At 38.8% G+C, this 13,616-nt stretch overlaps 1 protein-coding gene across 2 annotated transcripts; it reads right to left on the bottom strand.

Annotated features, from left to right (window-relative positions):
- Positions 1 to 2,681: 2,681 nt before the first annotated feature.
- On the bottom strand, positions 2,682 to 13,616 carry LOC119799112 (YY1-associated factor 2-like). 2 transcript variants are annotated; one of them, XM_038308858.1, is made up of 4 exons: positions 13,479 to 13,616; positions 13,078 to 13,200; positions 4,849 to 4,998; positions 2,682 to 3,833 (listed from the first exon to the last, which is right to left on the bottom strand). In XM_038308858.1, the coding sequence occupies exons 1-4, from the start codon at positions 13,502 to 13,504 to the stop codon at positions 3,590 to 3,592; spliced, it is 543 nt and encodes a 180-aa protein (XP_038164786.1). In that variant the 5' UTR covers positions 13,505 to 13,616; the 3' UTR covers positions 2,682 to 3,589. The 2 variants fall into 2 exon arrangements, with proteins under 2 accessions (XP_038164786.1, XP_038164787.1); XM_038308859.1 differs by having other exon boundaries at positions 2,682 to 3,830.

Raw genomic sequence — 13,616 nt, 5'->3', positions numbered from 1 at the left:
ATGACTCATCAATTACACTAGTTTTCACTAGATGTGGATGGCGTCAATGATCTGCATTGGATGGCTCGCATGACGTGAAATAAATATTTATAAACATTAAACCAAAGCCAAGAGTAATGAGTAACGTTTTTTTTTTTTATGTAAGGAATAAAAAGTACAGATACTTGTGTAAAAATGTAATGAGTAGAAGTCAGAAGTAGAAAGAAAAATAAGTAATGGAGTAAAGTATAGATACCTAAGAAGTGTACTTAAGTACAATAACAAAGTATTTGTACTTCGTTACTTGACACCTCTGGTCCTCACAGGGAATTTTACTAATGGATAGGTTAACGTCTAAGGTGTTGTTAGAGCTATTCTATTTCATTTCATCTTACCCTGTATTAACCTTATTTATTCTTTCTATCATCTTTATTAGACTCTTGTGAAAGTTTCCTTTGCAGGTGCCAGGAACTGGATGTTCATGTGTATAACTCATGGTTGCTATCTGCATGAAGAAATGTATGCGCATCGCTTTATCACGCTGCAACTTCCTCCCCTTCCATTAGAGTTACAGTGTGATCTGTTGTAACTAGGGACTCCCTTTTTCTAATAAAGATCGAGGAAGACAGCAGAGGTGCTTTAGAGCGGTGGGAGATTGTAACTGATGCCATATCTGCTGTTCTCCCAGTGGGTAAAAACAATCTAACGTCTTTTATCCTTCTTCTTCAGGTTATTTGAGAAGCGTTTGGGTGTTTAAACCTAACAGGTGTCAGGATTAGGGTTAGGTATGAATTGGGTAATGGCTAGGTTTAGGGTTATGGCATTGACTTGAAAATGACTGAAAATCAATGGAAGTCAATGGGAGCCAACACATATTGTGTCTTTTAGACAAAAGAGTTGGAAGGAACACGATTAAATTCAGGATTCTCAAAAAATAGCTCCCCTTTAAATGTTTAATTTGTGATTGACATCTATAGATTATTCCCAGATTTGAATGAATTGTTCTTTGGCATGAGGGGCAGCTTTGGTAAACTTTTCCTTAAAATCCTTTCCTAAGTTTATAGATATGGCACAGTGTGAGTCTGCAGCCTCCGGTGTCTGCTCTGCTCTCACCTTCTTTATTCACTCTGCTTTATTTGATCAGCAGACAGACTCTGAGACTTTGAGCAAAGCACGGCTCACCTTCTCTGTGTTTTTGTCTTCAGTGTAATTCTTCTGGCCTTTTTTTATTTCAGTCAATGCTGCTACTCTCTGGTTTAGGGAAGATCTCTTTGTTCCACCAAATCATTTAAAAAAATCCTGCATCTGGATTATGACGTCGATTATCACCAAAATGTATCGGATTGAGGGACTGAGGTGCACCTTTGGTAAAAAATTAATAAAAATATGTTCATAACTTATCAAGGTATCCTGTACACAGACAGACAGACAAACAAACACACACAAACTCATTAATAACCTCCTTGGTGGAGGTAATAAGGATATTCAATGAATTTGATGTGTTCAAACTTTTGTCTGGCAGTGAGTATATATATATGCTGCTAAAAATATTGGGTCCGACATCCAAATAAATTAAAAAAGGTATTCCAATCACCTCATCTCTAAAATAGATAAACCACATGGTGTGTGTGTTTTGGCTTTACACACCTGTGGCCATGGTGGATACATCAGTAAAGACGCTGCATATCCCAGTCATCGTGTTTGAACAGTTACCCTCCTGTTGTAGGATCTACAGACTGCATAAAATACAGAACTTCTACTCACACCAATGCTTCTTTCAATAAGAAAAAAAATGCAGTAAAGAATGAGTGATGGAAAAGTGGAGCAAATATTTGGCAGTGCACACACATCCCAACAAAAACTGATACATGATCCAACAGCTCATGTTTTTACAGGTCAGTGGTGAGAGCTGAAAATGCAGTAAAATCACTGTTGTCAAAGCAGAACTTTGCATTATATTTTGACTCCTGTCCACTTTCTCACAGCCACATGTTAAGTTACAGGTACACTGTATGAGGGGCTTCAAATGTTTTCTGTAATTAGAAGTAAATCAGTAAGGTGTATACTTTAAAATGACCAAGACCAAAGATATCCAGTAAAAAAGTCTTTTAATCCCTGTGTATTTGATCAGAACAGCCAGCTTTTCCAAACCTAAGCCTCTGATTCATTTACAACTTTATGGAGGGATGTAGACCTTTGCCAGAACAAACGAGAACTGCTACTCTACATAAAAGTATTAATCAATATGGAGGACAGGCGAGGGCTGCATCACTGTGCTAGAAATCTGCACACTAAGCTTGATGGATGTAAAAAAGCTGCAACTAAAGTAACTACACATTTCTGGCTTATCATGAGGACTTTCTGCTGGAAAACTGTTAAGTCAGTGAAATAATTTTCTTTTTTTTTTTTTGGTTTCAAGTAAAAAATAAAAAAATGCATCTGGGAATGTGGGCATTGGGAGTTCCCAATAGCTGTATTCCAAATCAAATTGAAAAAAAAAAGATTAACCTGAATCACACACTTGTATGCAATAATCTAAAGTTTCCGTTTTTGAAATAAATTATTTTTCTTAATTGTTGAGATGAGTATTTCTAAAAGTATCTCAAAATAGGAGTTTTTTTTCACAAAATGTTTAAAGAAATGATTGTATACAAAAAAAAAAAATCAAAAGATAAAAATAAATTGAGTTCAACATTTTAAAGAAATCCTGTTATTATAGAGGAGAGTTCATTATGTTGCAGTCAGATGCAGGTATAAAAGAGAACCAGGATATAAATTGATAGAAACCAGGATGAGTAGTTCCATATTCAAGCCTCAAACCTTTAAATTTACCCTAAAAATATTAACCTATATGGATTATTCACCATTATAAATCCCAGAGGACAGCATTTTAATTGCAGATGTGAAGAAAAGCTGCATATCTTAAAGATGATTGCTGGATGAGAAAATATGCAAGTACCAGATAGAAACACAGTGTCATATATAAATTCAGAAACATTTGTGTATCTATGATTTATTTAATATTTTACAATATAAACCATCTATAGAGTAAATCATTCTAAACTGCACCAACCGAGGGTAAAGCTTGCTCAGTCAAACTGTACTCCAATGATAAGATAATAAAAACGTTATTGCATTGAATGGGATAAGGACATATGCCGAAAAAGGCAAGTAACCAACAGTGTTTTAACAGCAACATAAAAATAATGCTAAAGTCGTTACAAACACAGGATTGGCAACAAGTGCAAATAATGTTGAGAAAAAGAAAAAAAACATGCTGACACATTTCCTTCACGACCTATTATTCTGTGCAGGGACTAACACCAGCCCGTGACACAGATCTAACACTGTTAAAGCACCAGGAAATGTGCCGCAGTCATATAACGACATCCAACTTTTAATGCTACTGCTCTCTCTTCAGTTCATCAGAACAGTTTTAGCTGCAGGGGTATCTGGAATCAACCAGTCAAGGTAAAACACAGGGAAGGCAGTGAAACATACGACCTTAAGTGGAAGTGAATGCTACCATTTAAAGGTTTAATTTAGAAAAAAACTGTGCATGATGAAGTTTAATTTTCTGAGGGACTGTATAGAGTGCAGACGGTGAGGGTTAGTGAATCTCTCCATTGATGGATGAAGTCTCCGCACGGGGCGATGAGCTTCTGGAGACTCCTCGCTCCGTGTTATCAGAGCTTGAACCACTTTGGCTGTGCTGGTCTGCTGAGGCAGCGCTCGCCGAAGAAGATGTGGGTTTAACTTTTTCTTTAAAGTCTGTGATAATTACAGTCAAGTCTCCAACTGTGACTTCCAGATGCTGGGCGCTGCTCCTGTCTATGTTCTTTAGCCTGGGCCTGCTTGGAAAAAAAAAAAAAAAAAAAAAAAAAAAAAACAAACTTAGAACAGGGTTCCTACAGCATAAGGCAAGTTAAATTGAAGACTTTATAATGCCCCTTGAAATAAAAATTTAAGACCAAATTCACAAGAAACACAAGAAAAACCTGCTTGCGACAACGTAACCCAAAGGTTTATTATAACATAAACCACTGCACCAATGTTTCAAGTTTTGGAAAACTTCCCATACAGGAAGAAAGCTAAAAACACACAAATGACAGATATATTTGAACAATTATTTAACTGAATTCACAAACTTTGTTTTAGCAGGGAACAAAACAAATCAGTTTTAAAGCCACAACATAACCAGTGCTAAGTCTTTTTTGCAGCTATTTTTCTTTGATTTGGTGATAAGTGGAGGCGTTGCAGAGACAAGGGTGGAACTAAACTGAGAAATACCGGCTGTTTCTCGGTAACTCCATTTTGTGTTTCGTGCTTCGCATGTGCGACTCCACTGCCTTAATTCCCATCGTTCCGAGCTTGAATGACTTCTTGCACAAAATCCAATGAGCCTCATGTATGTTCCCTGGTTTTAGCCATGGAGAAAACTCTTGGCTGGAGACAATTTTGGTTACATTTACACTTGCTCATATTTTCCAGACAAAAAGTTAATTGCGCATCTCCCAAATGTCCCGGCCGCAACAACGCTTTTATTGGTTCCGCTATCGGGACGGAAAATATAATGGCGAATTGTAATTTTTTTTTTTTTATACAAAAAAAAATAGAATTTTAACGTTTTATTTAGATTACGAAAATAAATCCTAATAAAAATAATCCTATTTATGTTTTAAAAATTAAGACCAACAGAAGACTGATTTAAGACATTTTAATACCAATTAAGGCCTTAGTTTTATTTTGAAGAATTCAATGCATTTTAAGACTTTTTAAGGACCCGCGGGAACCCTGTAGAAAGGATAATAAATGATAACAAAAAGAATTAATCTTTCAAACATTTTGTAATGGAAGTGAAGCAGTTACCTCATCCTTTTCTGGTTTTTCTTTTTTAGTGTTGTATCCTTTTCACTTTTGTCCTTCTCAGATTTTTCCTTCTTTTCCTTTTTGGGATGCGTCGGCGAGGCAAACTGTTGATTTACCTTTGCGACAAGCTGAGAAACAGGCCGTGGTTTTCTGAAGGAGACAAAAAAATATATATACACACTATTATTCACTTAAGTCATACAGATGTCTGAAAAAAAATGAATAAATAAATACCGATCATTACCGTATTTTCCCAACTATAAGCCGCTACTTTTTCCCCATGCTTGGAACCATGCGGTTTATAATGTGGTGCGGCTTTTCTGTGGATTTTTCGCAACCCGCCAGGGGGCGCTTTAGCAGAAAGTAAAAAAAAACGAGACGGTAGGGAAGTCAAAGTTGGAAATCAAAGAAGAAGATAGCGCTAATTTTTATTTAGCACTTGTAAGCAGCAGGCACGACGGAGAGTTTTGTTAAAAGCCATACCCACTCATCATGGAAACCACACGAAGAAGTTCGTATGATGCCGCTTTTAAGTTGAAGGCCATCGATCTGGCAGTACAGGAAGGAAATAGAGCTGCCGCACGTAAACTTGACGTGAATGAATCCATGGTTCGGCGCTGGAGACGGCAGCGGGAAGAACTCATCCAATGTAAAAAAACTAGAAAGGCTTTCAGAGGACATAAAAGGAGGTGGCCTGAACTTGAAAATGTTCTTGAGGACTGGGTTAACACTCAGAGAGCAGGTGGCCGAGGTGTATCCACCGTGCAAATCCGTCTGAAAGCCAAATCAGTCGCCCGCGAAATGAATATTGAGGATTTCAACGGAGGACCGTCTTGGTGTTTCCGATTCATGAGAAGAAAGAACCTGTCCATCAGGGTGCGGACAACTCTCTGTCAGCAACTCCCCCCAGACTACCAGGAAAAAGTTGCAAATTTCCGACAATTTGTTGAAACAAAGATTGCGGAGAACGCTATAGGACCAGACGAGATTATAAATATGGATGAAGTGCCATTAACATTTGATCTGCCTCTGACCAGGACCGTAAACAAGACAGGTGCATCATCCATTATGGTGAAAACCACCGGACATGAGAGAACTCATTTCACCTGCGTCCTGGGCTGCACCGCCTCTGGAAAGAAGCCTCCCCCGATGGTTATTTTTAAGTGCAAAACTATGCCGAAAGACCAGCTCCCGAAGGACATAGTGGTTAAAGTCAACCAGAAAGGATGGATGGTAGAAAGTCTTATGAAGGACTGGTTAACGGAATGCTACGGAAAGCGCCCAGGAGGATTTTTTCACCGGAAAAAGGCGCTTCTTGTTTTGGACAGTATGAGGGCCCACATCACTGATTCAGTGAAAGCTGTCATCAAAAGAACTAACTCAATTCCTGCTGTGATTCCTGGAGGCACAACAAAGTTTTTGCAACCTCTGGACATCAGCGTGAATCAAGCGTTTAAAGCAGCACTCCGGAGTGAATGGGAGGCTTGGATGACAAGCGGCGAAAAATCTTTCACAAAAACTGGCCGCATGCGAAGAGCATCGTTTTCTGATGTCTGTCAGTGAATCCTAACAGCGTGGAGCAGCATGAAGGAATCTACGATCACCAACGGGTTCCAAAAGGCCGGACTGCTGCATGAAGAGGGCACCGCAGCTTCAGAGCCAGCTTCACCCCGGGATGACAGCGACACAGAGAACAACTCTGATATCCACACAGAAAAGGTATGTGATGAAGCTCTTCTGATGCTGTTCAAGTCCGACACTGAAGAAGATGACTTCAGTGGTTTCAGTGCGCAGGAGGACGATGAATAAATCAATCAATAACTTTTCTGTTTTGTTTGATCAGCACTTTTACTTTTGTGCTACAGAAACCATTCCGAAACTAATCTGTTCAGTTGTGTTCTGTTAAACGAGGTACCGGTAACCATTTCAGTTGTTATCAGCGGCTTTTACCCCGATGTGGCTTTTATATGTACTTCTCTAGTTTTTTTTTAAAACTTAGTGGGTGCGGCTTATATAGAGATGCGCTCTATAGTCGGGAAAATACGGTATTATTTTGATGACTGAAAAAAAAAAAAATCCAACGTCACTAACCTGTTTAATCTCTGTAGAAATAACAAATATACATGAATACAAAGGACCTAATATACTATTAATCATAGAATAATACAATAACATGCTTGCTACCTATTTTGTGTAACAGAATAATTCATTAAAAAGGGATTTTCCCAAATCATTCACAGTAGTGAAGTCATTCATCCTTGGGGAATAAAAAAAAACCCCAAAAAACTTGTTCCAAACATTGCTAAGAAGAGGATCATATTTCACTTATAAAGTTCACTGCCAAGAGGGAAATGTATAAAACAAAAGTTAGAAATGTAAAATTAAAGGATTTGAATAGAAACCACCAGTAGGAAACTATGAAAGGTAAACCAATATGTACTTCTTCAATTGATTGAACACAAAGAGTTGCATCTATATTCTATGATGGAGGGGAGGACCTATGGGAGGCGAAGATACCATTAAAAAATGCTCCAAGACCAGGGGTCGGCAAACCAAACTGCTCAAAAAGCCATATTGGACCAAAAAAAATCTGTCTGGAGCCGCAAAAATGTAAAAGCCTTATATAAGCCTCGTATAGCAACACGGGCTCTAAGTGTATTATCCCACTATAAAAAAGGACTATATGGGCTTAAATATATAATAAACATTCACGATTAAATGTTTATCCTGAAGCCAATGTCATATAGTAGCCTGAGGTGACGGAGGAACAGTGAACGCTCCCATTGCGCACCGCTTCACCGAGCGCCGCTTCACCACCTTCACTGCGCGGTTTAAGTTTTCTTGCAATTATGAAAATATAGAAACACAAAGGAATCTTTCTATGGTGGACGTGTTTCTGTTTTATTGAGTCATGAGGAACCAAGCAGGAACTGACATCAGAGCTGTGCTCTCTAACCCCAAAATCCCACATCCTCCGTCACCATCGTTCCTTTGTCTGATTAATATTTTTAGGATTTGGGGAAAAAAAATGGAAGAAAGTTCAGATACCTGCATCAAAGCGCTACCTGTTTGATCTGTTGATGGTTTTCCATCCTTGCAACAAAACTAGCAGCAGTAGTGGAGTTTGGAATTGCAATCCACTTCTTAAATCTATCTTTGCGCTCCTCTAATTTATCCTGCAATCGCACTTTTTCTCACTCCCAGCTTGGTGGTGGGCTGCAGATTTAGCCTTCCCTGGAAATACCTTTCCAAATTTATCTTTTTTGACACACTCTCATTACAAAGCAAAAATGCAATCGTTCAGCATTGATAATCAAAGCAAATGAGTCCCAAATTATTGTTTACATTTATTTATAATACAAATGTTTTAAGCATTGGAAAACATACATTTTTGTGTGCAACCTGCACACCATATTAAAACAAAAAAAAAAAAATAATAAATTTTCATACATTTTTGAAAAAGCTCCAGGGAGCCACAAGGGGGAGGCTAAAGAGCCGCGGGTTGCCGACCCCTGTCCAAGACAAATAGACATGCTTGAGGTTTTGATTTGCCAAAGTACGGTCCAGTAAGATTTTAGTCAGGTTTAGGAGCTAGCCATTATACAGCAACCCAAAAACAAAGAATTTGACCTCATTCATACTGTAAAGCAGAGGTCACGGATTAGTGGACCGCGGTCCGGATCCGGACCCACCTGCTGGCTAAACCGGACCCAACCTGATTTAAAACATTTATAAATTACTGCATGTTGTCCAACGGTAGCGTCTAACTTCACTTGCGCTGCTTCTCCTGTTAATATGGTAAAGCCCTCCGGAGTGTCCGGGACCAGGCTACACGTGATACAAATTAGCCAATGAGCTGCTGTCAGTCTGGGTCGCTGCGGCGAGACACTAGACACAGCATGGAAACCTTTGGCAGGTCGGGCGATGAGAAAGAAGGAAAAGAGGATGAGAAAAAGAGAGCAGAGAAAGTGTGGACTGCTGCGAGAACTGCGGTGAACTGGTGAAAGAAAAGTGAAATGGCGTGCCCAAAGACGACCCTGCATATTTTGAGTATGTTTGGATTAACCTACTGCTCTGAAGAAGGATTCTCCACCATGAACAGAATAAAAAATAAATATCGATCCAGGCTCACGAACGAGCATCTTGATGTGCTTGAGAATGGCTTTATCGCCATTTAAACCCAGTTTTAAAAACCTTGCAGGTCAGAGTAAGCAGTAAAGTTTAGGTGTTTTATAAAAACAGGAATCAGGAAATTGCCTATATACAAAACTGAACGATTGTTGTTCTCTGATTTAAAAAACGCTTTAGATTTTAAAATTGATTTTTTTATTTTTTTTTTATTTAAAAGTTTAATGTATAACATGGATTCATAAAAAACAAAATTATTTCAGTGATAAATTCTGTTTAAAGTACCAGATTAAATTTAAAAGTCTCTCCAGACCTTTACAGGTTGTTGATTTTCTTTATTCGGACCCTGCTGGTTTTTAATTGGTCACCCATCATGCTATGGGGTTTTATGGTTATAAAATAACAGGGATTAGTTTGAATATACCCAAATGCTTGGAAAGGGTCATGCTGAGAAGAAAATGCCTCTGAAGCCTAACAGAAGTGAACTGCCTCTTATCTCCAGACGAGCTTAACGTTACTGAGTGCCCTGCCTAATCCACAGACCTTAATCCAATAGTAAACTTAAGGGGGTAATTAAACACATTTTGGGGGCAAAACTAAGTGCTGGACGTTTGTTCGCTCCCTGTAAAAGATAATTGAAGCTGCTCTCTTAGACTGTGATGAAACAACTTAACAACTAATTTATTCACAGGCAAGCTACGTCAAGCATTTTAAAGTTATGCAGTCATTGTTAAGGCTGAGCTGTTTATCCATTCTGTTGATTGATACATTTGCCTCTTTTTTTTATTTATATTAAAGTGTTACCAATGTCTTTTCGGGTATGTAAATAAATGTTGTATTATACAAGGCCAACTATCTAAAAATAAATTCTATTTCAATGTTTCTGCATACTAATCACAAATGGCAAATAATTCAAATATGAAAAAATACTAAGTTTTACTAAACCAAGCAGTTTTTCATAGATTCAAACACTTTCATCCAAGAGAACAACTCGTCTAGTTGAACATCAATTCATGTTAAACATAAAGTATAGAGTGCAGCTAACATACATCATGTGTTGGTCCCAATTTAAAACCTTTTGGACAACTCAAATTGAGAAAGTAGCTGTTTTTTTTCATGTGGCTTCTTTGTCCAAACAAGAAAAACCCAGAACCGCTCACTCAGCAAAAAGCACGACTTTAGCCATCCTGTATTTGTCTTTGTGGAAGGGTGCCAACATTAGCTCCACCTGCTATCAACACTCGTCTCTATTGCACGAGGTAAATATTTAGATCTGCATATCCTGCATCCATGAATTTGTGCAGTTTGGTCATTAGAATATGACCTTCATATTGATAAAGGCAAACACACAAAATGAAAGGTTTGCAAACTCCATCTGCTGAATTGCAAACACAGTCACTTTGCGCCCTTTGAAGATCTGCTATGAGCGTGCAAACATGTTTGCAACCCTTTTAAGATAGTCAAACCCTCTGCAGATCAGGCCCCTAGATGGCTGAACCTGGAACAGTCTAGTCATTTGAGAAAATAGTTCTCAACTAACAAAGCCTATGCGTCCAAACAAGTTAAGTACACACTCATAACACATCCCCTAAAGAATTAAAACAAAATAAAAAATAACATAATACTTAAAAAAACAAGCAGAAAGTTATAGAACACTTCCCATTTCTCTGCTTACCGATCTATTTAAAATTTTGATTGAAAATTTTGATGGAGGTGGGGATAAATTGTTATTGAAAGTGGTCCAATTTGGTTTTTGGGATTCTGAACATTCTCCCTTCCTTATAGACGGACGGAAGGGAGAGCTTGTCGGTCCTCCACATCACCTTCATGGCAGTCTGTACCAGGTGCTGCAACTTTGATGTGAACTGTGGGGAGAGACCACCGAACCACATCGTCATCCCAAACCTGATGACACTCTCGACCACTAACTGATGAAATATAAACAGGATGTTCTGACTGACACCAAAGTCGGTCTGCGTAAAAAATACACTGCGCTGTATGAGTGATATCTGGTCACAAAGTGAACCTCTGCAGGCTCTGACCCATAGAGGACAGTAGGTCACTTAAAGATGGAAGTACCAGAACAGGTGCTGGGCTGCAACCAGACCAGCAGAACTGAACGTAATTTGCATCAGCAGGCTTTATAGTTGCTGTTTAGAGCAAACTTAAGCCAAGAATAAAACAGTTTCCATTGATGCAAAATGTTTTAAACTCCTATGAAAACGACAGCACCAAATCTTCCAGTTCCATTCATGCAACATCAAGTGATGGACACGACAGTAACACGAAAGCTGATTGGCTATAAGCTTATCTTAAGTTGTAAAAACATTGAGAGCACATTTTGGTTATAGTGCGAAATCTAAAGAAAGAAACGACTAAAATGCAGATAAACATGGTTTAATCAGACTGCTCTGAGCATGTCTGATGATGACGTCAGAGAAGCAATTTCAGGAAGAAAATGTAAAACGCATAAAAATTGTGTCACAAAAGTCATAAAGCATTTCAAAAAGATGTGTATTAGCATTATTTAGTGAGTTAAAGAAAGAAATAAGTAGTTTTAGTAACCATAATTATATTATTTATGGACACCTGGATGTATATCTGTTCGCGCATGTGCAGGGCAGATCGTGCTTCCGGGACGGATGGGGTAGTGACAGGTGCCATCCACATCTAGTGAAAACTGGAGTAATTGGATGAGTCATATAAGACAAACACTCATTGGTTAGATCGGGGGTCGGCAACCCGCGGCTCCGGAGCCACATGCAGCTCTTGAGCGTCCCCCTTGATGCTCCCTGGAGCTTTTTCAAAAATGTATGAAAAATTATTTTTTGTTTTGTTTTAATATGGTGTGCAAGAGGTCAAAAAAAAAATTATGTTTTCCAATTGCTGTAAACATTTGTATAATAAATAAATTTAAACAATAATTTGTGTCATAGCCATAGATATCAGCGGTCACAACTTGCAGCCAACCAGCGTGGCGCGGTGCCAGGCAAACAAAGCTGCAGGTGTGTCTCAGACCATGGTACAAAGGGGAAAAAAGGAAGATGGCTGATGAGAAAAGAGGATTCAAAGAATGGAGCAAATAATTTGCTTTCATTATAAATGTGGACGGAAGGATTGCATCCATTTTCACTTTGTAATGAGAGGTTGTCCAAAAAAAAATAAAAATTGGAAAGGCATTTCCAGGGAAGGCAAACTAAATATGCAGCCGATCACAAAGTTACGAGTGAGAGAACAGGTGCGATTGCAGAACTTCTGGATAAATTAGACGAGCGCAAAGATAGGATTAAGAAATTGATTGCTCCACTACTGCTGCTAGTTTTTTTCTGAAAGGATGGAAAACCATCCCCAGATCAAACAGGTAGGGCTCTGATGCAGGGATGTGAACTTTGCCCCATTTTCCCCCGAAATCCTAAAAACATAAATCACACCAAGGAACGATGGTGACAGAAGGATGTGGGATTTCAGGGTTAGTGAGCTCTGCTCTGATGGATGTCAGCTCCTGCTTGTTTTCTCATCACTTAATCAACTCCTCACGACAGAAACACATCCACCATAGAAAGATTCCTTTGTTGTGTTTCTACAATTTCATCAATGCCTTCACTGCTCCTCCAGCACCTCATGCTACTATGTGCTCCAGGATAAACATTTAATCATGAATGCTTATTATATATTTAAGCCCACATAGTCCTTTTCTATAGTGGGATAATACACTTAGAGCCCGTGTTGCCAAACGAGGCTTATAGGACTTTTATATTTTTGTGGCTCCAGACAGATTTAGTTTTTGTTTTTCATTTAGTGGCATCTGGCTGATTTTTTTAAGGGTTTTTTTTAAGTAGTTTTTGGAGCAAATACTTGTTCACTTTTTTACTTAAGTAAAGAGGTCAAGTTGATATTTCAACTTTTACCACAGTGTTTTTAAACTGCAGTAGCAATACTTCTACTTCAGTAACAACTGTGTGTACTTTTGACATCACTGCTAATCTAGCACACAAATCATTAAAAAAAGTGTGTGCTTCATTGTGCAGTTTAAGTCGCTGTCATCTTTAGCAGCAGCTAGGTGGAAGTGTGTGTCACAGTTATGGTTTGGGGTAAACTTACCGGGTTGAAGTCCCCTTCCTCACATCACACATCGAGCACTTGAACGCCTCAGCGCTGTTCTTGAACGTACACACGCTGCAGTCCCAGAACCCATCATCGGACGGCTTGGACTGCCGCTTCGGCCTTTACACACAAACACAACAAACACGAACAGCGGAGGTTTTAACAAAGGCAGCTATGTTTTTAAATAAATATATATAAAAGCAGCCATACAGCTAAAGTGGGAAATCACTTTCTGGTCTGAACCGGTCAGTAAGGCAGAGAAAGCAGCCACACATCCACACTCCTAACAGCCGCCATGAACACTTTTGAGTACCACACAGCTCCATCCATTCCTTCAGCTTTCTGTTCTTTAAAAGCCAGTTAAAGTCCTCATGGAAACATACCAGCGAGGGTTTTACCTTGTGGGACTCTTCTTGTCTCCCATTGTTAAATATAGACCTTTAATTAGTTCAAATGATCAACGGTACAGGTGAAAAAAGCACGCATGAACAGCTCCCCAGCTGTCGGAGAAACTCCTGTCGGGGGGTGACGTCACA

The sequence above is a fragment of the Cyprinodon tularosa genome, unplaced genomic scaffold (genome assembly GCF_016077235.1).
Source record: "Cyprinodon tularosa strain WSP-4 unplaced genomic scaffold, ASM1607723v1 ctg65, whole genome shotgun sequence".
Classification (NCBI taxonomy): domain Eukaryota; kingdom Metazoa; phylum Chordata; class Actinopteri; order Cyprinodontiformes; family Cyprinodontidae; genus Cyprinodon; species Cyprinodon tularosa.
Note: the sequence above shows the minus strand (reverse complement) of the source record. Positions and strands in the feature narration are given on the sequence as shown.

Coding starts and splice junctions, on each gene's coding strand:
- LOC119799112 (XM_038308858.1), bottom strand. CDS start 13,504: ATGGGAGACAAGAAGAGTCCCACAAG. Junction 13,201..13,478: donor GACAAGAAGAGTCCCACAAG/GTAAAACCCTCG, acceptor TTGTGTGTAAAG/GCCGAAGCGGCAGTCCAAGC. Junction 4,999..13,077: donor AGGAAGGGGACTTCAACCCG/GTAAGTTTACCC, acceptor TGTCTCCTTCAG/AAAACCACGGCCTGTTTCTC.